Here is a 26,993-nt window from a genome sequence, read left to right on the forward strand (position 1 = left end):
TTACGGGAGCAGAAAGCCTCATCTTTCTCCCACGGAGCAGCTGGTAGTTTAGAACTGTTGACCTTGAGGTTCACAGCCAGATTCACAACCACTACGCTACCAGAGCTCCTTCCCATAGATTCCAGCCTAGGAACCCCTCCCTGTGTCACCCTTCTACTCTGTCCTGTAGAGTCACTAGGAGTTAGAACTGACTCGATGACACACAACAAGAGGTAAAGTTTTCAAATATAGGGATACCATACATAAATAGAAAAGATACACATTTTGATCTTTGTTTCACTTAGGTATGAAAACTTTAAAGTTGTCAAGAGGCAGAATAACAAGTGCGTTAGTGAAGTTCTATCTCTAGTATATTGTGGGAATTCTCTTTGGTGGTTGTCATTAGTTGATAATCATACCTTGATCGCTGCTCATTGTTAAGTGCTGTATAGGGTTTCCAAGGAGTGGCTCTTAGGTTTGAACCACCGACATTGCGATTAGCAGTCCAATGTTTATCTTACAGCACCACACCAGGACTCCCTAATCCCTACTCTTAAGCACTAGTAAATCATACCCACTGCCCTTGAGTTGATTTCAACTCACAGAGACTATAGGACAAAGTAGAGCCGCTCCATAGGGTTTCCAAGGCTCGAAACCTTTACAGAAGCTGACTACAACTAGTGAATTTAAAGTGCTGATCTTTTAGTTAGCAGTCAAGCACTTTACTCACAGCACCACCAGGGCTCCAGCTATTTCTTGGAGACCCTATACAGGGTTGCAATGTGTCAGAACTGACTTGAAGGCACATAACCACAGCAAAAACTCATGAGTAAATAAATAAATGTCTCAATGTTTAAAATATGATTTAATATCTCAAGTTTCAAAGTTCTCAGTCATGTTATACCAGCACTCAGACAAAAGAGATATCATTCATTATGATAAAGTACTAATTCTGACAAGAGAAATACAAATGTATATCTAATTTATGAATTTTGAGTCTTACTCTTTTCTCCTACCGAAAGTAGATAAAAGGTACTATAGGATAAGTACTACACTGCAAACCAAATGGTCAGCAATTCAAACCCACCAGCTGCTCCTCGGAAACCATGTACAGGGTCGCTATGAGTTAGAATTGACTTGACAGCACTTAACAAATAAACAACAACAACATGCTTATATGTTGTTGTTAAGTGCATGTAGTCGGTTCCGAGTCATAGTGACCCAGGATATATTTTCTGAGGCTATAAATCTTTACAAGAGTGAAAAATACCTCATCTTTCTTTAAAGGAATGGCTATTGGATTTGAACTGCCAGTCTTGTGGTTAGCAGTACAGTGCTTAAAGGTCAGAAAGATGAGACTGTCTGCTCCCATAAAGATTTACAGCCCACGAAACCCTAAATAAGATTTCTAAGAGTTCGAACTCACTTGATGGCAGTAGATTTGGTTTGGGTGCTTTATAAAGGATCCTGGTGGTACAATGGGTTATGCACACAGATGCTAACTGAAAGATCAGTGGTTCAAACCCACTAGCCACTCTGCCGAAGAAAGATGTGGCAGTCTGGTTCTATAAAGATTCATGCTGTTAAAGTGCCATCGGGCTGGTTTCAACTCATAGTGACCCTGTGCAGGGTTTCTGAGGCCTGTACATCTCTATGGGAGTAGACAGCCTCATCTTTTTCTCTAGGAGCAGCTGTCCGGCTCTAACCTCCGATATTGTGGTTTGCAGCTCAGTGCTTCCCCTACAGAGCCTCCTTGGAAAGCATCAGGGGCAGTTCTACTCTGCTTTACAAGGCTGCTATGAGTCAGAATCTACTTGACGGCAATGGGTCTTTTTTTTTTTTTTTGTATATAACATAAAAATAATGTTCCTTGTTACCAAAATTGTAATAGTCACAAAACTGGAAGAGTTTTACTGACTTTCTCTTGAGACTGGCAGAATGTAGTTAAAGCCTTTGATATCAATTGCCCTGGTTATTAGGGAGTGATGGACTAGCGGTGTGGTGCTGTATGATCAGCACTGGACTGTGAGCCACAAGGTTGGCAGTTCAAACCCACCAGCTTCTCCTCGGAAACCCTACACAGGGTTGGTATGAGTCAAAACAAACTCGAAGGCACTAAACAGCAACATGTCTTGTCAAGACCACGAAACTACTTCAGTAGTAGTGACCCGGGAAAAATGATTTTGACATGTGGATGGTTTTACGGAACAGGCTGGGAGAATTCTGACCACCTTCAGAACTCTAAGTTGCCTGATTTAGTTGAACAGCTTTAGGGCTCAAACAGCACAAGTTTCCTATTGAAAATTTTGCAGCCATCAATTGTTTCTAGCACATGTGGAAAAAAAACAACCCATTGCCATCCAGTTGAATTCTGAATTCATAGAGACTGTGTAAGGAAGTCGTCCCACAGAGCACTGCCCTCCAGGGTTTCCAGGGTTGTGAACCTACAGGAAGCCAACTGTAAACATCTTTCCCTCATGGAGTGGCTGATGGGTTCAAACTGCCAACCTTTTGGTTCTTGTTGTTAAATGTCATCGAGTCGATTCTGACCCATAGCGACCCTATATAGGGTTTCCGGGGAGGAGCTGGTGAGGTTGAACTACCGACCTTGCAGATTAAACGACTTTTGCAGTCTGACACACTAACCTACAGTGCCACACCAGGACTCCAACTTTTGGTTAGCAGGGCTTTAATCACTGAGCCACCAGGGCTCCCTTCTGGCACACATTTTTGTTGTTGTTGCTAAGTGCTGTTGAGTCAGTTCTGACTCATAGAGAGCCTAAATAGGACTTCTGAGGAGCAGCTGGTGCGTTTGAACCACCGACCTGTGGTTAGTAGTCCAGTGTTTATCCTATAGCATCATACCAAGAAGAGCTCTTTATTGGTAAGCTCATGCCTTAGCTCAAACAAAAACAAAAACAAAATAAACAAAAAAAAATCTACGCAGATATTTAAGAGATAATATAAATCATTTAAATAATAAAACAGTGATTTTTAAAGAATAAGTAACATTTTAATCCAGAGAAATACATGAACCATAATTTTCAATTTGAATATAAACTAAACTGTCTAGAAACTGATAGTATTTTATTGTTGTGCACAACAGTTTTTGTTGTTGTTAAATGCTGTCCTGTTCGCACTGACTGACTCAGCGACCCTGAACAGGGATTCCAAAGAGTGGCAGGTGAGTCTGAACCACTGACCTTGTGGTCCAGTGCTTTAGACCACAGCTATGAAGTCAATTTGCCATTAAAGTTTAAATGATTCCATGGAGATATTGTAATAATGTGCTGGATTTCAAAATTAGTTTGAACTGCAAGGTTGGCGGTTCAAGGTCACCAGCTGCTCCTCGGAAACCCTATACAGGGTGTCACTATGAGTTGGAACTGACTCAACGGCACTTCACAACAACATCATATGATTAATATGATGGTTTTAAGAGTTTTAAGCATATGTTTTACACATTTAGTTTGTTAATACTAAGAGAAAGAATTTATATTTTGAAAAGCAATTCAACCTTTGACCACTAGAGGACAAATGTGATGCATTGAACATTTGCTAAGTCTAAAATGGTTAAATTCTGTATGTTAACATTTAGATTGATAAAATATAATACCTTCCATTCGTTTTGCTGGTGGTTTCTTTTCTTCTGGAGATGGTAGCAAGAGAGGAATAGGAAGAGCAACCTTAGGAGGAATTTCTGAAGAAAACAAATGCCACATTATTAGTAATATGTTTCAGTTTCCTATTTTGTGTGCATGGATGAACGTCTCATGCATTTCCTTCAGCAATTCAAAAGTGCTCTCGTCCTAGTCCATCAATTAGGATAAATTGGAAAATCTGATATTTATAACTGCTCTTTTGTTTTGATTTTTAATTTACATACTGAAGAATACTAACAGAAAAGAGTCTGACTCTCAGCTGTGGTTTGGGTACCGGTTATTCCTTAGTGGTAGAATATTGCTGCTCCAATCCCAGGTGTCATGGTGCTGGGCTTACCTTCTGGTGGTACTGCTCTGATAGGCATGGTTGGGATGGGAACTCTGGAGTCAGGAATGTCTGGAAAGGAATATGTAAAAATTAGCATAGAAAGACTAAGACTGCAAATATTTACTAGATAATTAATATGTATTTCATCACCAGGTATTTCTAACAATAAATCTAATATAAAAAGGCAAAGGTATTAGGATTGTTTGGTTTGCAGTCAAATTATTTCGTTTATTTTCTGCTCAAATCTGGAATTAAGTCCATACAATTGTATCATGATCCTAGGTATCAGTTGAATGAGATCTTATCTCTAATTTCTCATGCTCACAAAATGTAACCATTTTGTTATTTTATTGAAAATAATATTACTGAATTATATTTTTACTAAATAAAATTTACTGACTAGAAAATAATATTTTTATAAATATTCATTTGGCTTTCTATTAATCTCAATATTACACTACATTGTAAGTAAAGATTGAGATTTTTAAAAAGACTTACCAGGAGGCTTCAGTTCAAGTTTGATTTCTATAAAAGAAAAAGAAGTGATTATTTTTGTATTGCAAATAGATGGACAGATTATTTTGTTTCAAAGATTGCAGTGTGGTTGTAACTGAGTATTTTCTGACCTTTGGTTGTTAAGTACAGCTCTGCTGTGCTTCTTGCCTCGCCTCTTGGTTCCAGCCGAGCGATTACCGAATAGACACCTAAGGAAAAGCACCATAGAACTTCTGTTTTCCGATATGCTTGAATACAACATTTCCTTGTTTAAATATATGTATGTGGGGTCCTGGTGTGACCCTGTAGGATAGACACTGGAGTGCTAAGCTCAAGGTCAGTGTTTCAACCCCACCAGCCACTCCTCGAAAACCTTATACAGGGTTGCTGTGTGTTGGAACCAACTCAATGGCACTTATCAACAAACAACATGTATTTGTTCATAGTTCTTTTTTCTGGAAAGTATTCTGTATAGAATTACAAGACTCCTGGTGTGACATTGTAGGATCAGCACTGGACTGCCAATCACCAGATCGGTAGTTCAAATCCACCTGGTGTTCCACGGAAACCCCATACAGAGTTGCTATGAGTCAGAACTGACTCGATAACACTTAACAAACATAACAAAATAGATTTTAAGCACACCCACTGGCATTGAGTTTTTTCAGATTCATAGCAACCCCTATAAAGGGTTTCCAAGACCATAAATCTTTATGGGAGCAGACAGTTTCATCTTTCTTCCATGATTTGGCTGATGTGTTTGAACCACTGATGTTGTGGTTGGCATCCCAATGCCCAACCCATAGTGCCACTAGGGCTATCTGAATTACAGAGTGGTGGTTGTGTGCCATCGAGTTGGTTCCGACTCATCATGACCCTGTATAGGGTTAGGGTTTCTGGTGCTGTAAGTGTTTATAGGAGCAGGAAGCCTCATCTTTCTCCCATGGTGGGGATGGCAGATTCGATCCACTGACCTTGAAATTAGCAGTCCAGTAAGTAACCCACTAGGCTACCAGGGCTCCTTCGAATTAGAGTAGAAGGGTAGAAATATAGAAAACAGGGCTAAACTATATTTCCACTGTACAGCTGTGCAGTAAGTTACCTTCATCATCTGGGGTCACGTTGTGGATGGTCATATAATGGCAGCGGCCATCATTCCTAAAGTTGTATTTCTGGCTCTCTATCAGTTCTGTAGGTCCTTTGTACCACGTTACAATGGCGTCATCAAAGGACACTTCACACTCAAAGGTGGCAGATTGATGCTCACTCACTACAATGTTCTGTATGCGCTTTGTAAACTGAATGGGTTCAGCTGTTTAAAAACAAAGGGGGTTGAAAGTTAGAATCTGTAAAGGGAAATAAACGTCTTCTATTGTGTTTCCCCCTCAAATAGTTAAGGTCTTCATTTTTCACCCAATTGAATAACAAATAAAAATGTAAAAAAATGCAGAACAAAAAGAATGTACTCTTCATCATTAACAAAAAAGTTATTCCAATATTCTGTATTCCTGCAGGATAAATGTAGGAGAATGTGAAGAAACGCGAGTTCTTATGATATTTAGATAAAGGCAATGTCCAAGGATACTTTTAACAAAAAATTCAAATTAAATGAATAAAATCTAGTGAAATAGAGAGAGGCTCATAATAAAGGAAATACATACTGAATTTTAATCTCTTATTTTTGCCTCAGTGAAATAATTTTTTGCTACTTAGACTCTAAAATTCTTCCGTTTGAGTAACTTTCACTGTCAAAATAATTTCAAACTCCATAGTAAATTTGTGCATCTAAATACCAGTGGATTCATTTGAGGAGTTCTGAAACCTGTTTTCTGGGCACTGGTGGAAACTCATGAAAAAGTCAGACCACTGTGATTGGCAGGAGTGTTTCTAAGGAGGATGGGACAGAGTAGAGAATATTTCTTGAAATTTTTATATTTCTGGAATTAAATGTTTAGCATCAAGAATATATTAGAAGTCCTATGTACCCTGGTGAGCTTTGTTTTTGAAGAATTATAAGTGTTCTTTAAAAATAATTAGAACTTTCAACTGGACCTTTTATTTTGAAAATCATTTTAATAGTTGTGAACTTTAAAATAGGAGTGGAATTTGACACTAGTAAAATAAGCTGGGGAAGTTGAAATGCTATGCAAATAAGTAGACACATATTTGTATTTCAACAACTAAAATAGATACTAACAACTGGAAGTATTGTCATCATTATACCAAAATTTAGCTTAATAGAGTCCAAAGAGATCTTTGGAAAATGCATGCCACCAAACGACTAGGAAATTAATATTGTTGGTCTTAAATACCCAGATTTCATTTTACTTTAAAGATTCAGAAGATTGAAGTATAAACATTGAAATGAAAAAATGATTTTTGAGGATCATATTCACATATGTCACTAATTTTTTAAAATTTTATACAGACAAAATCAGATTAATCCTATAAATGAAATACCAACTCCTAGTCAAAATCTTCATATTTACAACATAAAATCTGTCTTTCTAAGATTTCTTTCTAGAAATCAGACTCATAGATGTGAGAAGTATTAAATTTAGACTATAGGCAGAAATTACTTTTAGAAAATTCTATCTAAATCTGGATTTCAATCTGCTTCTGATCAAAAAGATGATACAAAAAAGTTGGCATTTATTTGAATATTTTCCTTAGAAATTTGTGTATGCAGAGGTGAGTGAACATGATGAGTGTTTGTCCTGGGAAATGAGAACACGTGAGCATGTTGGGATGTGTTTAATGTTGGGCTCCAGGGATCCTGTGCAACACTTGCCATTGACTCCTTCCATAGTCTCTCTCACCTTCAATTTGGAGATCTGCAGAAGTTTCCAAGTCTTCATATTTGCAGGTATACTGACCCTGGTCTTCAGCTCGAACATCTGCAATAGTTAGTTTATGGACCTTGTGCTCCACTTCTGTTTTATATCTTCCTTGGGGTTTAAGGATTATGCCATTTTTAAACCATTCCGATTTTACATTTGGCACAGAAAACTGGCAAGTCATGGTGCAAGTCTGTCCTTCTTTTAAAGAAACATCCTGAAGATGCCGTTCCCAAGCAGGCTCTGCTCATATGAGAAAACAGACATTTTGTTCAGTATCACATGCAGATATGTTCAACAGGAAATTATTCACATGGGCTTTTTGTAAACCCTTTTTCTACTTACCAATTACAGTGAGTTTGGCACTAGCAATGTGTGGACCACAAACCAATCTATAATTGCCCTGATCCTTAAGCTGACAGTTTTTGACTCTGAGTGTATGTCGGTCACCATCGATGCGTATTTCAAATTTATCACTTGGGTCCAGTTTTTCAGTCCCCTTGTACCATGACAGCTTGATTTCTGGGTAATTTATCTTAATGTCAATTTCAAAGACAGCATCATTATCTTTTAAAACTGTCTGGTTTTCGATATCCTTGATCAGAGTGACAGGCTAGAAGAATAAAGAATTAAAACCCAGGTTAGGCACTTTTCTCATTATAGTTTCCAATCGTCATTTGCTCACTTTATATTATCTGCATACTTTATTTACCTCTGTCTGTGAAAGCCTTTGCTGAATAAATGATACGAGGTCCTCAAATTCCTTTTCTTCCTTCTCTGACTTCTCTATTTCCTCAATTTCCTGGGAAGAAAAAAAAAAAGCATTAAATATGAAACAAAATTTGAGTTAGAGCATGCATGATTAAGTAAATTTTCCATTCCTGAAGCTGCTTAAGTTATGGAAATTGATCAAATTCAACTGTAGGGGATCTGGTAACTAACTCAAAGGACATGTATATATAGTACAGGTTTCAACATTGAAGATTTGCGATCATACCAATCTATGGGTTTCTTCTTCTTGACTTTGCTTTAGCAGTTCAAAAGCTTGAAGAAGACCCCTGAAGTCGGTGATTCCATACATGCGGGCATATTTTTCATATTCTTTAGGATCAACATTTTTGAGAAGTTCCAGGATATCAATTTCTTCTTCTTCTCCGGATCCTTTCTTTAAGACTGGAGTCCTGAATGAAAAATAAATGAGCATAAATCTCTGGTCTTTTACTTATTTTGAATTGTCTACCATTGTCATTAAGTTTTTTTCTTCTTCATGAAGAAACCATTCTGTGTTCCTTATTTAAGAAAAATTAATTGTACCATGATAACTGTGAAGGAACCAAAAATGTTGGTTTTGAGATGGAGTGAATTAATATTGGACTATTATTACAAAGTTTAACAATTTGATCAGAGAGTTTAAGGAAACAAAGGAAAATAGGAGAAATTCTGAAAACTTTTAGTCAGAAAGCCTACTGAAAGAATTATGCTATAATATCTATCCATCTATCTATATAGATATAGATAGATAACAGTAATGAGAAACTGTCATAAGGGATAAAGACTATGTTTCCTAGAACAGACACGTGGAAATTAAATGTAGATTAATGGCAAAACATAAATTGTATTGAAATTATTGGTAATTATGGAAAATACTGAAAACCATTCATAGTGTGAAAAATTACATATAGAAACAAAAACCTCATATCTAGACAAGTACGCAATGTTTAGTCTTCTTTATAGGTAATTTTCTCTTATTCAAAATCTTAGTAAAAATTAGCCTCTATGTTGAAACTTTCTCCTGATTATTCAAAAATTAGTCCTAATGAACCACAATTTCCCACCCATCTTTTGTATACTTGCTTATCTCTTTTCTTTACAATGTCTCTATGTTTATATTCTTTAACAATCTGAAGCTTGGAGGGAATTTCTTGGGAGAGGCCCATGTCTTTAGAGATATCTGTTTGTTTTTTTTTTAATGGAAAACTACTGTGCTTTTTAAAAAAAAATTAAACTTACTTTTTCAGCATTGCTCTAAGATCTCCTTCAATTTTCTCTTGTTTCTTCCTTTCATCCACCTGTAGGTTAACGTTACTTTCAATTTCACCATGCTTGTTAAATGCGACACATCTGTATAATCCAGAATCTGTTTTTGTGGTGTCTTTAATCTCTAGTTTGGCTTCCTCTCCTTTCTGGTGGATAAAAATGCGACCCCCTTGGTTCAGTTGTCTCCACTTCCCCTTTGTCCATTTAACATTGGGGATTGGGTCACCTCCTACTTTTGCAATGAATGTCGCAGTGGTTTCTAAGAAATAATAAAAAGAAGTGATTAAAAAAAAATTCCCAAAAGTCAGTTCTTCTGAAATTAAATCAGTAATAAAAGGTTTGAAATAGAAGATAAACTTTTCCTAAAGTACTTACTTTCTACAACTCTGATACTCTGAGGCTCTGAAACAAAGAAGAGGTTTCCATCTCCTGCTGTTTTCTTAGCTACTGGGACTGCAACAGGTTTGTCTGAAATAGCATGTTTACAGGTTTTGTTATTACGATTACCTTAAAATTATAGTAAATGTTTTCCTATACGAAGCTATAGCAGTTTGTCAATGTCACTAACAGCATGCACTCTAACTCATTGTGAGGGTAGATTACAGAAGGTAAAACAATTTCATAGAAATTTACACTAGTGATTTTTATCACAGGTTGAGCTATAACCATTACTATCAAATTGCATATATCTAGGCTTTACTGGATAGGTTTCCTTATATCACTTTATTGTACTGTATATCACTTTATTTCACTTTATTGCAGCATCATTTTGGGAACTCCACTGATTAATGATAAAAGCATCAACAAATATAATTTTGAACTTGTGGTAAAGTAAGAGAATTTCTAAGAATTTTTTCTCATTACCTGGATTTCAATTAAAATAAGGAAGCTACAAATTGGAAATAAGCAATAGTTCAAAAAAAGTTGAGTTCCATTTTTATTTCAACTGTAATTAAATCAAATAGCAATTATTGACCTGATCTAAATAGTAATTTCTCAGGTGTCTGTACCTTTAATAGTCACTTTTGATTTGGAAGTGTCGCTTCCAGCCACATTTGAAGCTTTGCACACATAATCTCCCGAATCTGCTTTCGCCACATCTTTGAGTTCCAGTACAGCTGTTCCACTAGAAAAGCTGAAGCTGCATTTGTCTGATGGCTTTATTTCCCTGCCAGACTTCAACCACTGGATCCTAATTGGCTCAGATCCCTGGACATGGCAGGTTAGCTGCACAAATTCTCCTTCATTTGCTGTTACTGGAGTAAGGTGCTTATCAAACACTGGAGGCTTCTTAGGTTCTGGAATTGAAAAGGTATTTTTAATGAGGAGCAAGAAAGCAAAAAATAAATAAATAAATAAATAAAACAAAAAACAACAATACTACATTCTAGAAAACATACAAGCTACATTCTAGAAAACATACAATGTGTTAAACAGTTTTGCCTCTAACACGTAATACTGGTTGATGTAGTAGAATGGAATGAATTCCTGGTGTTTTTTTTACCCTCTAAAGGCAACAGGAACATTTGTTGGATTAATGAGAAAAAGAAGATAAAGGTTTTAAAAACAAGCAAGGAATAGATGCCATTCTGTCCATAAAATACTCAAGCACCTATGTCTTGCTAACATCGCACACAGGAAAATATTGATTCTCTCAAACCTCCATGTTACTATTAGGCCTTGTCCACTTGGTTCCAACACATAGTGACCCTGTGTACAACAGAACAAAACATTGCCCAATCCTACTTCATCCTCACAACTGTTGCTATGCTTAAGCCCATTGCTGCATCTGCTGTGTCAATCCACCTCACTGAGCTTCTTACTCTCTTTCTCTGACCTCAACTTACCTCCATCACTCACTGTCCCTTAGTATAATGCTCTTCTCTGGGGACTGCTCCCTCCTGATCACACATTCAAAGCAAGTGACACAAAGACTCATCATTCTAGCTTCTAAGGAGCACTTTGTCTGTGCTTCCAAGATAGATTTGTTCATTCTTCTGGCAGTCCATGGTACATTCAATATTCTTTACCAACAACATATTTCAAAGACACCATTTCTTCTTTAGTCCTTCTTATTCATTGTCTAGTGTTTGCATGCATATGCTGTGATTGAAAAATATCATGGCTACTAGGGTCAGTCAGGAGTCCTGGTGTAGCTCTGTAGGATAAGCACTGGACTGCTAACTACAAGGTCAATGGTTCAAACTCACCAGCTGCTCCTTGGAAACCCAGTACAGGGTTGCTATGGGTCAGAATCAACTCTATGGCACTTAACAACAACACAGTATCACTTAAAAGTACAAGTTTAGCTCAAATGAGTTAGAAGCTGAAGCTCAGTATTCAACAGAAAACCAAAGAAGACTTAGCTAACATGATAGGAAGGCTAGGTAATTCAGTGTTATGTAATAATTTTCTTTAATAATTCTGAGGCATATATATATATATATAGCCAATATTTGTTAATGCAAAGATTAAAACTCTTGATGTCTACTGTCTTTGAAATTGTGTAGATAAATAGAGATGATGACATGGGCAGATGGAGTGGCTAGGGACACTGGACTCAGGGAGGGAGAGGGGCTGTGTGCTGGCAGCCAGGGGCCAGGCCTGTGGGGTATACCCTTTGGTTATTTGATGATGCATGGAGGGGACTGTAATCATTGCAATGAAACAAAATATGATAGGATGTATGTAAAACTGATATTCTTCCATGTAAACCTCACAATAAAATCTTAAAAAAAAAAAAAAATTCTATGGAAAGCATTTATCTACACAATGGAAAATCCATCATGACTGTAAACCACAATTTAAGTCACTGCTAATCATATATTTTTTATTTTACTAAATGCTTTCTTAAAACTAAACTCACCTAAGTTCCATGAAATGAGTGATAAAAATTAGAATTGTAAGTAAAAGCAACTCAATGGTATTAATCTATTAGTATTCGATTATCTGTGCAATCTGAGGTGGCCAATTGGATCATCAGAGTTGATAATTAGTTCCAAACTGCTATAGGAGGTTGGTTTTGATGAATTTTGATGAATCTGAGTCATAATAATCTGGCTGAAGCCATTGTGGCTAGAGAATCAGATAAAGATCTTCTTAAACAAGTCTATTTCTTTGCCTCACCTATGATGGTGTGTTTAAATACATCTTCCATAATTATATGCACAAGATTTTTCACCCATCTTATTCCTTTTGAGCAAATTTTACTGTTTTTTCTGGGCTTAATATTCATTTACAGGCCAAAAGATTTGGGCAATATATATTTAATATTCATTATTGAGCTATCTAATTAGAGAGAGGAATGCTATATCATTACTAATAAGTCCTGGAGTGGTACTGTGGGATAAAGCAGTGCCCCACCCTCTGCCAAAGGTTAGTTTGAACCACAAGGTTGGTGGTTCAAACTCACCAGCTGTTCTTTGGAAACCCTAAACGGGGTTGCTATGAGTCGGAACCAACTCAAAAACACTTAACAACAACAAACAAAGTTAGCACAGTATTCAAGAATGAACTGTTTTAAACACTTTCAAAATAAATGTTTTATATATATATATACAAACTGTCTCTTGTACATGGAGTTTAAAGCAGACATAGGGACATAAGGATTTTAACTACCTGAGAGGATTTGGGAATATAATTTGGAAGGTTAAGGTTGTAATCCATTTACTAATGATAATTACTTTGCTGGGCCATGTAATTAAAATATAACATATATGTAATTTATATATGAACTCCATGACAAGGCATTTACATAATGTATATTTATAACTGTTAGAATTCACTTAGTTAAGATGTAAAAAGAGATGCATATGGCTATTTAATAGGGTGAAGAGACACACAACAGGTTGGTGGCTGTGAGGCTTACTAACCTTTGATGACAATTGAAGATGTACACAAAGCAGAACCTGCATCATTTGACACTTTGCAGGTGTACAAACCAGCATCGGCCATGCCTGCTTTCTTTACTTGCAGCAGTAATAAATTGTTCTTAAATGTTATTTCACAGTTAGAAGTCGGATGTATTTCCATATTATTTTTGTACCAAGCAACAGTTATAGGCTGGGAACCAGCAACACGCCCCTCAAGCTTGAAAGAGTTCCCTTCTGTTTCTTCTACTGTCTCTGAGAGCTTTTTAGTGAAACTTGGTGGGATTAGTCGCTCTGTAAGAAATGATGACAATAGATGTACAAACTAGAATCTAGAAACATGTTACATACATGTACAAAGTAGAATCTATCTAGAAACATGTTAAAGAAAAAGAAGTCATATTTGTTGACAAACGCTAATGCTGACGAAGTCAGCAGTTTATCATTGTATATTGCAAAACATCCCATCATCTTCTATGAGTTTATTTTAAACCATTCTCTGGTTGATGAGGTGAATGAAAAGAATAATTTAGGACTACTTGCAGAATCACAAATTTGAAAAGGAGGACGGTTTTAGAGTTTTGAATGATAGACAAGTATACCTCATTTTTTGTGATTCATAAATATTGTGCTTTTTTTTTTTCTTACAAATTGAAGGTTTGTGGTAACCCTGTGCCAAGCAAGTCCATTGAGGTAAACCTGTGCCAAGCAAGTCTAGTGACACCATTTTTCCCCAACAGCATGTACTCTGCTTCTGTGTGTCACATTTTGACAATTCTCACAATAATTCAAAACTTTTCATAATGCTAGTTTTGCACACTTAATAGACTAGAATATAGTGTAAATATAAGTTTTATATGTACTGGGAACCCAAAACCTTTGTGTACCTAAAGCAAAGTATTTGCTTTATTGTGGGGGTCTGGAATGGAACCCACAATATCACTGAGGTATACCTGTATAAAATTTTAGAAAATTATGGATTAAACCAAAGATATTTATTAAAGATACTTATTTCATTCTCAATATCTTTGTCCCTTAGTAAAAATGTTGCCCTAGGATTTTATTTGACATAATAAAAACTGCTTCCTTATGATGTAACCTAAAAAGATTATACTTCGTTGTATCACATGTAAAATAAACGATACCTCTTATATTAAGCTGAGCAATGCAGGAGTCCTTGCCCACTTCATTCACAGCATGACAGGTATATTGTCCAGAGTCTCCTTTGTCAGCTTTCAGGATTGTCAGGTGAGCAGTGTTTTCCAGATAACTAATCTGGTAGTTCCCACCACTTCGTATCTCTCTGTTATCTTTGGCCCAGCTAACTTTTATTGGTTGTGTTCCAGTGACGTGGCACTCGAAATCAGCACTTTCTCCCACTACAGCATCCACAGGGACCAGGGGTATGTCAAAGAAAGGTTTGTTCTTTCCCTCTAAAAGGGGAGCAGAAACACAAGTTTTTAGGCTCAATACTCTGAAGCACCCAGTTTATGGAAATTGTCATGCTTTCCAATTTTGCTACTTATTATAAAAACTTTAATTACAGAAGTAGGAAGGAGTTTAAAAATCCACTAACCTGTGAGAATGAGTCTGGCACTAGAAGAAGCAGAGCCTATAGGATTAGTAGCGGTGCAGGAATACTGGCCTGCCAGGCTCCGATCTGTTTTAAAAATATTGAGAGTGGCCACATTATCTAAAAATGATGTTTGTACGTTAGGGCCATCTTTCAATGGTTTGCCATCTTTAAACCAAGACACTGAGATAGGCTCGGATCCATTTATGGCACATTCAAAAACAACTGGTAATCCAACTGTTTCTTGAACATCTCTCAATTGTCGAGAAAATGATGGTGGAAGCTTTTGCTCTATAGGAACAGGATTAACAATAAATACGTATGGGCATTGAAAGAATGTTCTCACAGTTATTGTTCTATACGTAATAGCATTTCTACAAAAATATCTGAGTCTGTGAACATCACTTTGGAGACAAAGCAAAGCATATAGATTTTTGGAGCAAAAATTCCATTCTGAGGCCACCTTATTGCAGAGTAAGTACAAAACCCCTGTAAACCAACAGAGAAACTGATTGGTTTAGGTATGTCTCCATGCATGCAGTTGATTCTCCCACTTTTAAAGAAAGTTTTCTAGCAATTTAAACCAGCTTATGAGACACTCATGTGGTAGAGTTTTTTTTTAAATTTAAAGTCACTTATATTTCTTAAATAACTGTAGAGACAACTGATTGCATGATCCTTCCAATGCAAGATACAGTCATCTTACCTTTCTCTGTAAAATCTATCAGAAAGCATGAAAAACTAAGAATAGATGGAATAACTTAAACAGAATATTCAGCACTTGGGAAGATTTTCCTGGAAAGAAGGCCCTTACTGATACTTTAAATCTAGTTCAAAATAACAGAAATTCATTCATTTAAAAAACATTGCAGTCACCTTGAACAGTAAGGAAAGTTGATGAAGAAACTTCTCCCACACTATTTTCAGCTCTGCAGATATATTCTCCACTGTCATTACTATCAACTTGGTTGAAAACCAGTGTAGCGACATTGTTCCTAAAGTGCATTTTGTAGGTAGCAGTGGGTCTCAGTTTTGTATCTCCTTTATACCAGGATACTGCAATTTCAGGGGTTCCAGCAAGTTGGCACTGTAGGGAGGCAGAGTCTCCAACGGTCACCTTAAGAGGTTCTAACTGCTTAACAAAATATGGTGGTTCTGTAACACCAAAACAGATCATCAGTAACAAAAGAGACACATTGAAATGTTTACTTGTATATAAAGATATGAAAGTACAATTATAGCAAACCTAGTATCAATATTTGTGCTGAACAAGAATCTTTCCCAGAAGCATTTTCAATGTAGCAGTTGTATTGCCCTGCGTCCTCTACTGCACTACTTGAAATTTCCAGGATTGCTGATTTTTCGGTTGTGGTGATGTTACATTTCTGAGAAGGAGTAATTTTTATGCCATTTTTCTTCCAGGTGACTGAAATAGGTGGTGTTCCAGTATACGTGCCTTCTAGGATCAAGGGTTTCCCTTTTTCTATGCTGTAATCATTGAGTCTCTTGACAAATTTGGCTGGAGCTGTTCAAAACAAATTGAAAGTATGATTTCAAGCATATGAACACCCAGCTAGAGACATAGTGAATTAACTTATACATATATATAAATTGCAAAAGCTTGCAGTAGCAGTCAAGCACACCTTTTACGTAGAGATGCATTGTACAGGAAACCTTGCCAGCTTCGTTACTAACTATGCAGGTGTACTCTCCACTTAGTGACGTATCTACATCAAACAACTCCAATTCAGCGACTGAATCCTCCAAAGACACGTTACATTTGTCTCCTGGTACTAGTTCACTGCTGCCCTTGAACCAGCTGACGCTGAATGGAGGCGTTCCTTTTAAGATGCTTGTGAAAGTTACATTTGTCCCGGTTAAAACATCCATGGAATCAGGTTTCTGAACGAATGATGGTGGTTCTAAACCCAAAAGTACATGCCAGAATAAGGTTAATATTTGTAAATTGTGACAACAGAAATTCTTAATAAATTATGAAATGAACTTTAAAAATTTATTTTTAGCTGACCTCTCACAGTCAAAGGTGCGCTACATTCATCAGAACCAGCCACGTTAGAAGCGACACATGTGTAGTCGCCAGCATCTGAGTCTTCCAGCATGTTCACTGTTAAAGCACAAGTGTTATCGGTCAGGGTGGTCTGGTATTTCCTTCCACTGCTGATCTCATTTCCTTCATGGAACCAGGAGACAGAAATTGGAGGTGATCCATAGACTTTGCACTCCATTACAACAGAGGAACCAGAAAGACCATTTGTCTCTTTCAGTTTTCTTGTGAACGAAGGAGGAATAATTCGGTCTGAATATGATAGAAGCAAACACACAAAGGACAACAGTTATAAAATGATTTGAAAAGAGAACGATTATCTTTTTAATGAAATATCCCTAGATTGTTCAGGTCTTTCTCAAGGACATCAAATAATTCCCCTGGGTTCACACCATTGAAAGGCTGAGAATAGGCAAAATATGTGAGTTGATTTATTAGGGATTTTGGTTTTTCTTTGTTGTTAATGAGTTGTTGTTGTTGTTGTTGTTAAGTGCCATCGAGTCGGGTCCGACCCATAGCGACCCTGTACAGGGTTTCCGAGGGTGTAAATCTTTACGGGAGTAGAAAGCCTCATCTTTCTCCCGCGGAGCGGCTGGTAGTTTCGAACCGCTGACCCTAAGGTTCACAGCCCGATTCGCAACCACTACGTTAATGAGTAGACAGTAGAAAATTACTGTAATCATATCCGGGTCTTAACTTCTATTGTTACCACCCTGAATTATGGGAATTCTTCCACAGGAAAGGGAAGCAATGTCTGAATTTGGTTTTCTTCTAATTCCATAGGTATGTTACCTATGATTTTGCGGACTCAGAGGAGTCAGAGTCATGTTAGGCTATGGTGGTGGTGATGGTTATGTGTTGTGGAGTCAGTTCTGACTCACAGCAACTTTCCGTAAATCTTTATGGGAGCCAGAAGCTTTATTTTTCTCCCATGGAACCACTGGTAGTTTTGCACTGCTGACCTTGAGGTTAGCAGCCCAACTCATAACCACTACAGTTCCAGAACTCCTTCATGTTAGGCTGTAGAAGATGGAATTTTCCATGCAAGTATATGTAAATCAGGAGCTACATTAATATAAAGATGAACCAAAAGCCCAACCAACCAACCTGAAACTTGAACAGAGGCTGTGCAGCTGTCTTTGCCAACAGGGTTTTGCACCTCAAAACTATACAGTCCACTGTCCTTAGGGGAAACGTTGATAATCTTAAGGCCCGATACTTTGTTAAAGAAGCTGATTTTGTATTTGCTGTCACTCGTCAGTTCTTTCCCATCCTTAAACCACTTAGTGATGAGTTCTGGTGTTCCAGTTATGGTACATTCCAAAGTACAGGTATCTCCTGAGGTAACTTTTATGGATTCTGGCTTTTCCACAATTGCTGCAGGTTCTGAAATGAGATGGGAATTACATTCACATTTTAAAATCAAATAAAAAATGAAAGCCAACACAGACGGTGATATGTGTGTTTCACATATCCATGGTAACATCCTCTTATACTAACCCAGAACGGATAGTGTGGCAGAACACTCTTGCATCCCAGCATCATTTTTTATTTGACAGGTGTATTTCCCTGCATTGGCTGGTTCCGCTCTTGATAAATGTAAGGTTGCAATGTTTTCTGAATAAGAAATCCATATGTTGTCACTTTCTCGAACTATCTCCCCTTTATCTTTGAACCACATCACAGAAATTGGCTCTGCGCCTTCAATAGTAGCCTGCAGCTGAACCTCTTTACCAACAGTAGTAGAAATGTCACTGAGTGTCTTCACAAATCTCGGTGGTGCTGATGAAAAAGAGGAAAACCAGGATTTTTAAAATGTGTGGGGCTAATGGTATTTCCCTCAAATCACAAACTAGTGATGATGCGTCATTTACATATTAAACAAGAAACCCTGTTAATGGGTGAATAAGGACATGTTAGGGTTCTTATTAAGCAGAGTTAAACTCTATTTTGTTCTAACTCCAGCTTTCTAAATGCAATCAAACCTATTGGGAAAACTGAGTAAGAGGATATATGATGGGATTTGAGGTAAAAAGGGAAGCACACTAAATATAAAAGGAGAGACTGCTAGTTACAGAGAGCTAAGCAATAGGTAAGGGGGCAATGTTGTTGTTGATAAGTGCAATGGAGTCCGTTCTGACGCATAGCAACCCTGTATAGGGTTCCTGAGGAGCAGCTGATGGGTTTGAACTGCCAACCTTGCAGTTAGCAGTCAAGTGCTTATCCTATGGTGCCACACCAACACTCAATAGACTACTAAAGTTAGAGGGAAAAGAATCAGATAATGAAAGTCAATCTCACCTTTTAGAGTGATGGAACCAATGCAAGTGTCACTCCCCACATCGTTTGTGGCTTTACACTGATAGTCCCCAATGTCTGCAGCATCAACATTCAGGATGTGAATGCTCGTAAGGAAGTTCTCAGACATTATCTTGTACTTCTTGCCACTTCTAAGTTCTCTCTTGTCTTTATGCCAAGAAACTTGGAATGGAGGAGTGCCCTGAAGCTCACATTCAAGATGAACATCAGCTCCTTTCAGTGTCTGAACAGGATGAGGTGTTTTGCGGAAAATGGGTGGTTCTGAAATTGCAAGGTAATTTAGTTAAAAAGGCAAAAAAAAAAAGGAGCACTAGAATTATTCTGTAAGCATATATATGTATATATATAAGCTTACAGAATAATATATATATATGTATGTATGAATCAAGTTTCCATTTTTTTCATGGAAAGTTAAAATAACCTTACTTGACATTCTTTAAAAAATCACATTAAGACATCAATGGAGAGTCAAATGGGAAATGAAGAGGACAACTAGAGGGGGAGGCTGATGCGAAGAACACAAGGGGAGAGGAAGAGGTGACTGACCTTTGACTTTTAGGGAGGTACTGCTGCTTGCACTGCCTGCTGCATTGCGGGCCTCACATGTGTAGTCTCCACTGTCTTCAACACTGAGATTGTACATTTCCAGCACTGCCACCGAATCCACAAACGACATTCTGACTTTACTACTCTCTTGAACTTCAGTCTCATCCTTGAACCATAAAACTTTAATTTCTGGAGACCCGCCTACTTTGCATTCATATCGTGTGTATTCATCCTGTTTCACAATTCTTGAAGGTTCTAGCTTCTTAATGAACCTGGGTGGTTCTATGGAATCAAGAGGGAAAACACAGGTTAAGGGATGGAAAAGACACATAAAGCTTAAAGTAAAAAAAGGAATCTGTCAAACAAATTCGCTTGATGTCATATAAAGTTATATGAAACCCAAGTCCTTACTTAAGAACACATGAATTTTTGTAAGCATCCTCATCAGGTATTACTTTGAAGGGAAGGAAGAAAAGACATTAATCCCTATTGAGCATACTTCTTCCCAGCCATCAGATCACTTCTTTAGTGCCAAGATCAAAAGCAAGAGCTTATTGGTGAAGCCCTCTGTGGACAAGGAATGAGAGCATTTGATTGCTCTCCTATATATATTACTGAAAGACTACTCACAATGGCTGCAGTAATAACAGAGCAGAGTCCTGGGGTGGCGCTGTGGGCTAATGCATCAGACTGCAAAGCCGTTTGAACTGCAAGGTTGGTGGGTCAAGCTCACCATCTGCTCCTTGGAAATCCTATACAGGGTTGCTATGGGTCAGAATTGACTCGATGGCACTTAACAACAACAACACCATGAAGAGCTGCTGATGGTGGTGGTTGTGTGCTATGGAGTCAGTTCTGACTCATAGTGACCCTGTACAGGGTTTCCGAGGCTGTAAATCTTTACGGGAACAGAAAGCCTCATCTTTCTCCTGTGGAACAGCTGGCAGTTTTGAACTGCTGAGCTTGAGGTTAGCAGTCTGACTTGTAACCACTATGCTATCAGAGCTCCTTACCATTAAGAGCTGGAATAGAAAATTGGGCTTGATAATTTATTTCTCTTGTAACCTTGAATAGTTATTTCATCAGCCTCTGTAACTTCCCTTTGAAGTGAGTCAGAGCAGTCCTTTCTACATTAACTGAAGGCAAAAAGTTCAGGCTTGGGAGGATAAAAATCATTAGCTATATGTCATAGAGCACATGGACTGCTAAATTTAATTCTACTTTAACTTCAAGATGTTTATAAACTCTGACAACAAAAATCCTTAAAATGCAGTAATGGATTAGACCAGTTGCTCATTAAGGCTAGACTTAATTTCTGACAACAGCAGTCATAAATATGCTGTAAGCACAAGCTTGCCTTCTCCAATGGGAGCTTCAGAAAGAATACTGATGTGGCCTCTAGCTCCCTGCCTCCACTGTTGCCTCCACTGTTACTTCAGTAGGGGTACTAGAGAACAAGACGCTGACTTTATAATTAATCTGGACTAGTCATGTGGTGCTATGGGTTAATGTGCCAGACTGCAAAGCCGTTTGAACTGCAAGGTTGGTGGTTCAAGCTCACCAGCTGTTCCTTGGAAACCCTACACAGGGTCGCTATGGGTCAGAACCGACTTGATGGCATTTCACAACAACAACAGTCATGAATGGCTTGACAATTCAGGGCTCTGCTTCCCCTTGCTGTTGTTGTGTTAAGTGCTGTGAAGCCAGTTCTGATTCATAGCAACCCTGTACAGGGTTTCTGAGACTTTACATTTTTGTGGGAGCAGAAAGCCTCATCTTTCTTCTTTTTAGTGGCTGGTGGTCTCAAACCACTAACCTTGTGTTTCATAGTTAAGTGCTTATCCTATTGAGACACCTTGCTGTTGTTTAGTGTTGTCGAGTTGGTTCAGACTCATAGCGACCCTGTATAGGGTTTCTAAGGAGCAGCTGATGAGTGTGAACCGCTGGCCTTGCCATTTAAATGGACCTTTGTGGTTTAGTGCTTATTCTACAATGTGCCACAGCAGGACTCCCTTTCTTTAAGGTGTGTGTTGTTAAGTGATGTCGAGTCAATTCTGACTCAAAGTGACCCTGTATATGGTTTCTGAGGAGTGGCTGGTGAATTCAAACTGCTGACCTTTTGGTTCAAATTGACCTTGCTTATCCTACAGGGAAAAAAATCCATTTATTTACTAATTGCTGTGGGAAAAGTCATTTGAGCTAACTTCTTTTGTTTATCATTATATGATTAATTTCCAACTTGGATTTTCTTAGAATCCTATCAAAAGTTTATATTGTCTATGTGTTGTCTCTATTTTCAGCTATTTAAAACACATATTTACCTTCCTAGTCTTAATTTTTGTAATTAGAAATGTTTTAGTTGACCTTGTTTGGAAGACCCTTTGATCATTTCTCATTACTAGAACATGTTCCTTCCTTCCTTTAAATATGACTTTCAGAGACATCTACCTCTTATAGTGTAAGATATTGAAAATATAAAAGAGAAAACTTCACTCTAACAAGTACCTTGTACACCCAGTTGAGCATAGCAAGAGTCTTTTCCAGCGACGTTGCTCGCATAGCAAGTGTACTGGCCAGCATCACCTTTGCCTACTTTGAGAACTGTCAGAGTGGCAGTATTTTCTACCAAAGTCATCTTGTAGTTGCCTCCAGGGCGAATCTCTCGGTTATCTTTGGCCCAGGTGATTTTGATTGGAGCAGTTCCAGTTACATGGCATTTAAAAGAACCACTTTCTCCAAGAGCAAGATCTACTGATACAGGCTTTAGATCAAAGAAAGGAGGCACTTCATGCTCTGAAAAGAATGAAGATCAAGAGGGTGACTTCAGTTTTCATGCTCCCACACAGAAACGAAATGACACCAATCCTCAGGAGGGCCAGAACAGTGAAGCTGCTTTATACTAAAGAGGCAAAATGATGAGCTACTTACTCACCTAAGAGAATGAGCTTGGCACTGGATGAAGCAGTCCCAAGAGGATTAGAAGCGGAGCAATTGTACTGACCAACATGGCTTTGGTCAGTTTGCAAAATCTGAAGAGTTGCTACATTATGAACAAAAGATGTCTGCAAATTAGAATCATCTTTCAAAAGTACCCCATCTTTGTACCAAGACACTTGAAGAGGTTCTGAGCCATTGATGCGACATTCAAATGCAACTGGGAAGCCAAGAGTCTCTTGAACATCCTTCAGTTTTCTTGCAAAGGAAGGTGGAAGTTTGCGCTCTATAAAGAAGTTACAGATAATCCTTATTCACAAGAGAGGAAACAGCCACAAGGTATCTGATCTTTTAAAATTTGGACTTTTATAAGAAAATGAAACTATCAACACACAGAAAGATGAGTTCAATAAAACTGCCATCACCTTTGATAACAAGTACAGCTGAAGAAGCGACTGCTCCCACACTGTTCTCTGCTTTGCATGTGTACTCGCCCACATCACTGTGATCTACTTTGTTGATTACTAAGGAAGCAGCATTATTTTTGAATTGCATTTTATAGGCAGGAGCTGATCGCAGTTTTGTATGTTCTTTGTACCAAGAAATTCTAATTTCTGGGGTTCCATCCACTTTACATAGGAAAGTTACAGGTTCTCCGATGGCTGCTTCGATATGTTCCAGAGGTTCAATAAAATAAGGTGGTTCTATGGTCAAAAGGAAGGTAATCAATCAATCGTGCTGAGTAAAAGAAGATGCTTAAAGAAAGAAGAGAGAGTAATATAAAGAGGAAAGAGGCAACTGTCACACACCTAACACAGACACCAGTGCTTCACAAATGTCTTGACCAGCCTCATTTTCTATCAGGCAACTGTATTGTGCATAATCCTCTATCGTGCTTTCAAGGATTTCCAGTATTGTTGATTTTTCCGTCATGGTAATACTGCAATTCTGAGATTGTGACAGAGGAAATTCATTCTTCATCCAGCTTACTGAGATTGGAGGTGTGCCCGAATAAGTGGCTTCAAGAACTATGGGGTTTCCTGACTCAACATGGAAGTCAGCCAGTCTTTTCACAAAGGTGGCTGGTTCTATGAGGAGAAAACATGAAGGTAAAAGTTCCATCTCCAGTGAAGACTGAGAGCAAATGATAAAGCAGTACATGACTTAGAGAAAAGAACAAACCTTTCACAAAGAGATGTGTGGTACAGGAAGCACTGCCGGCATCATTAGTAACGAGACAAGAATAGTCTCCACTCTGCAATGGCTCCACCTCTAACAACTCCAGTTCTGTGACAAAGTCTTCTAGAGAGATGGTGCATGACTCTCCTGATACCAATTCCCTGCTGCCTTTAAACCATTTGACTTTGAAAGGAGGAGTGCCTCTAATGACACTGGTGAATGTGAGACTCATTCCGGGTAAAACTTCCACGGAATCAGGGGTTTGTGCAAAAGATGGTGGTTCTAGATATCACAGGGGGAAAGAAAAGATTGAGAGAAAAAAGATATCCAAGTAAGAAGTGCTTCTGCTACTTGAAGAAAAAGGAACTAAGATTAAAAATGAAGATGAGGTACAGCAAGGCAAGCATTAAGTCACATGGAAGAGGCATTAGAGAAGCAATAGCGCAATCCTCACTGACCTTGGACTGTCAGAACAGCTGAGCATTCGTCAGAACCAGCTACGTTAGCAGCCACACATGTGTATATTCCTGTGTCTGAGGACTCCAACAAGCTCAGATTCAAGGTACAGACATTTTCTGAGAAGCTGGAATGACATTTAGGCCCACTAACAATTTCATTTCCATCCTGAAACCAGCCAACTGAAATTGGAGCAGAGCCAGAGACTCGGCACTCCAAAACAACTGAGGCTCCTAGGATGGCGTTGGTGTCTTTCAGCTTGCGGATGAAGGAAGGAGGCACAACTCGATCTAGGTGAAGAAGGGAAGTTTTTTGTTTAAAGATAATTTTTTTTTTTTTTTTTGGAAAACAGTTGTATATAGATCAAACCTCATAGTACTCACCGGAAACATGGACAGACACAGTGCAGTTACTTTTACCAACACTGTTTTTCACTTCAAAGCTATATAACCCCTTGTCACTCATTTCTGCAGAAGGGATTTTGAGTGAAGCCACTTTATTGATGAATGTAATGTGATGTTTGCTGTCTGCAGATAATTCTCTTCCATCTTTGAGCCACTTAGTTGAAAGTTCTGGTGTTCCAGTCACTACACATTCTAATGCAAAAGGATTTCCGGTAGTGACAGTCATGGGTTCTGGTTTCTCTATGATTCTGGCTGGTTCTAAAATAAGACATATCTCATTGAGAATGAACTCACCTCCAAAATTAAGTTAGAATGTAATCAATATGTTATTGGACAATATTTTCAGAAAATCACAGATCATTCAACTTGATGTTTTCTTAGGCTAGATTTTGTTACTAACCTATTACGGTCAAGACTGCAGAACATTCTCTCATTCCAGCATCATTTTTGATTTGGCACACATATTTTCCTGCATCAGATGCTTCTGGGCTTCCAAGTTGGAGGGTTGCAATGTTATCAACAAAAGAAATCCTGGTGTTTTCACTCTCTCTGATGACGTCCCCTTTATCTTTCAGCCAGACAACAGAAATTGGCTGGAAGCCTTCCACGACAGCCTGCAACTCAACAGCATCCCCAACAACGGTTGAGGTGTCACTTAGCTTTTTCATGAATCGTGGTGGCTCTAATGGAAGAAATTAGAGGTAAGAGAGAGAGAGAGAAAAAAAAAAAAGATAAGACTCACAGTCACACAAATATGAATCAAGCAAGGAAAAACGTAAGAGGCATTATTTTTGTGCCCATGCAAACATACCTTTGAATTTGACAGTGCAAACACATGTGTCACTTCCCACCTCATTAGTGGCTTTGCAGTGATATTCCCCTACATCAGAGGCTTCAAGACTAAGAATATGAAGACTAGTATCAAAGTTTTTCGAAGTGATTTTGAATTTCTTGCTACTTCGAACTTGTTTTCGATCTTTAACCCATACCACTTCAAATGGGGGAGTTCCCGAAATTTCACATTGGAAGACAACATCAGACCCTTTAAGGGCTCCTACTGGAGAAGGCTTTTGGCTGAAAACAGGAGGAGCTAACAGAAAGAAAAATAATAAGAAGAGTTGGTTACTTAAAAAAGAAGAAAGAAAAATTTTTAGAATATAGAATCATTACGAGTGACCGGTGTGACCATATGGCAAGATGTCAAGGTTGTTGTTGTTATGTGCCATGACTGTAAATCTTTACGGGAGCAGAATGCCTCATCTTTCTCCCGCGGAACCGCTGGTAGTTTCGAACTGCTGACCTTGTGGTTCGTAGCCCAATTCGTAACCACTACGCTACCAGAGCTCCTTTCAAGATGTCAATACCAGATGACAATTCATTAAAGCAAATTTAAGAATTCTAAGGTTATTCCAAATAACCTTGACTTTTGTGTGTGTGTGTGTGTGTGTGTGTGTGTGTGTGTGTGTGTGTGTGTGAGTTTATAACACTGCAGAGAGGGAATCCAAAGAGGAGACGGAAGAAAGAAAGAGGTTTTGTGTGGTCTAACCTTTCACTGTCAGTGCTGTGCTGCAGCTTGTATCCCCTACACCATTATGAGCTTCACAGATGTAGTCCCCACTGTCCTCAGGACTGGCTTCATTGATGACAAGCAGCGCCACGGAATTAATGAACGACATGTTGTATTTCCAACTTTCATGAAGTTCAGTGTCATTTCGGAACCATGAGACTTTGATTTCTGGGGAACCACTTATTTTGCATTCCAGTTGAATGGGTTCTCCCTGCTTTGCAACTTTTGAAGCTTCTAATTTCTTAACAAACTTTGGAGGTTCTAATAAATCAAAGGGAAAAAAGTCAGTAAGGGATATTTATAAATTATAATAGATTGTTTGTGGCTGAAGAGTCCATAAGTTTACATTTAAACTGGGTTAGTATTAATAGTACATTTTCTGAGGATTTTGTGTAAAATAAGTTTTCTTTCCTATTTAGTAATATTTTAATATTTTTAGTAGATAATTTAGTTGACATATTTATTTTTTGTAGTTTGGATATATAAGCTAAACACATACAAGCTAATTATAGATGCAACAGAAAACATTTGGTAATAAGTCAGAATGCCATATAATAGCAAATAATTTTAAAAATGAGACTACATAGCTGAAACAGCATTTAGCAAATTTCAATTAAAGAATAATCTTTCATGAGGTTATGCTTACAGATACATTAAAAGAAAAATACTGAAAGAGAAAACAATACTTTGATTAGTGCTACTTCAACACTCTGGTAGCGTAGTGGTTACGAATCGGGCTGCGA

General features: G+C 38.0%; 1 protein-coding gene across 1 annotated transcript in view; it reads right to left on the reverse strand.

Annotated features, from left to right (window-relative positions):
• LOC102841613 (titin-like) overlaps nucleotides 1-26,993 on the reverse strand; it is a 305,333-nt gene that overhangs the window by 186,021 nt on the left and 92,319 nt on the right. The window contains exons 78-110 of the mRNA XM_006866702.1: nucleotides 26,230-26,511; nucleotides 25,495-25,773; nucleotides 25,084-25,365; nucleotides 24,663-24,941; nucleotides 24,282-24,569; nucleotides 23,827-24,105; nucleotides 23,454-23,732; nucleotides 23,070-23,348; nucleotides 22,643-22,930; nucleotides 22,216-22,503; nucleotides 19,711-19,992; nucleotides 19,147-19,425; nucleotides 18,346-18,627; nucleotides 17,953-18,231; nucleotides 16,810-17,097; nucleotides 16,424-16,702; nucleotides 16,027-16,305; nucleotides 15,657-15,935; nucleotides 14,784-15,071; nucleotides 14,353-14,640; nucleotides 13,211-13,501; nucleotides 10,349-10,636; nucleotides 9,714-9,806; nucleotides 9,312-9,597; nucleotides 8,299-8,482; nucleotides 8,014-8,103; nucleotides 7,647-7,914; nucleotides 7,284-7,544; nucleotides 5,567-5,776; nucleotides 4,596-4,673; nucleotides 4,468-4,494; nucleotides 3,979-4,038; nucleotides 3,596-3,679 (exon numbers count right to left, since the gene is read on the reverse strand). Coding sequence (XP_006866764.1) covers nucleotides 3,596-3,679; nucleotides 3,979-4,038; nucleotides 4,468-4,494; nucleotides 4,596-4,673; nucleotides 5,567-5,776; nucleotides 7,284-7,544; nucleotides 7,647-7,914; nucleotides 8,014-8,103; nucleotides 8,299-8,482; nucleotides 9,312-9,597; nucleotides 9,714-9,806; nucleotides 10,349-10,636; nucleotides 13,211-13,501; nucleotides 14,353-14,640; nucleotides 14,784-15,071; nucleotides 15,657-15,935; nucleotides 16,027-16,305; nucleotides 16,424-16,702; nucleotides 16,810-17,097; nucleotides 17,953-18,231; nucleotides 18,346-18,627; nucleotides 19,147-19,425; nucleotides 19,711-19,992; nucleotides 22,216-22,503; nucleotides 22,643-22,930; nucleotides 23,070-23,348; nucleotides 23,454-23,732; nucleotides 23,827-24,105; nucleotides 24,282-24,569; nucleotides 24,663-24,941; nucleotides 25,084-25,365; nucleotides 25,495-25,773; nucleotides 26,230-26,511 — 7,866 coding nt within the window. The remainder of the gene's footprint in view (nucleotides 1-3,595; nucleotides 3,680-3,978; nucleotides 4,039-4,467; nucleotides 4,495-4,595; nucleotides 4,674-5,566; nucleotides 5,777-7,283; nucleotides 7,545-7,646; nucleotides 7,915-8,013; nucleotides 8,104-8,298; nucleotides 8,483-9,311; nucleotides 9,598-9,713; nucleotides 9,807-10,348; nucleotides 10,637-13,210; nucleotides 13,502-14,352; nucleotides 14,641-14,783; nucleotides 15,072-15,656; nucleotides 15,936-16,026; nucleotides 16,306-16,423; nucleotides 16,703-16,809; nucleotides 17,098-17,952; nucleotides 18,232-18,345; nucleotides 18,628-19,146; nucleotides 19,426-19,710; nucleotides 19,993-22,215; nucleotides 22,504-22,642; nucleotides 22,931-23,069; nucleotides 23,349-23,453; nucleotides 23,733-23,826; nucleotides 24,106-24,281; nucleotides 24,570-24,662; nucleotides 24,942-25,083; nucleotides 25,366-25,494; nucleotides 25,774-26,229; nucleotides 26,512-26,993) is intronic.

The sequence above is a fragment of the Chrysochloris asiatica genome, unplaced genomic scaffold (assembly GCF_000296735.1).
Source record: "Chrysochloris asiatica unplaced genomic scaffold, ChrAsi1.0 scaffold00094, whole genome shotgun sequence".
Classification (NCBI taxonomy): Eukaryota; Metazoa; Chordata; class Mammalia; order Afrosoricida; family Chrysochloridae; genus Chrysochloris; species Chrysochloris asiatica.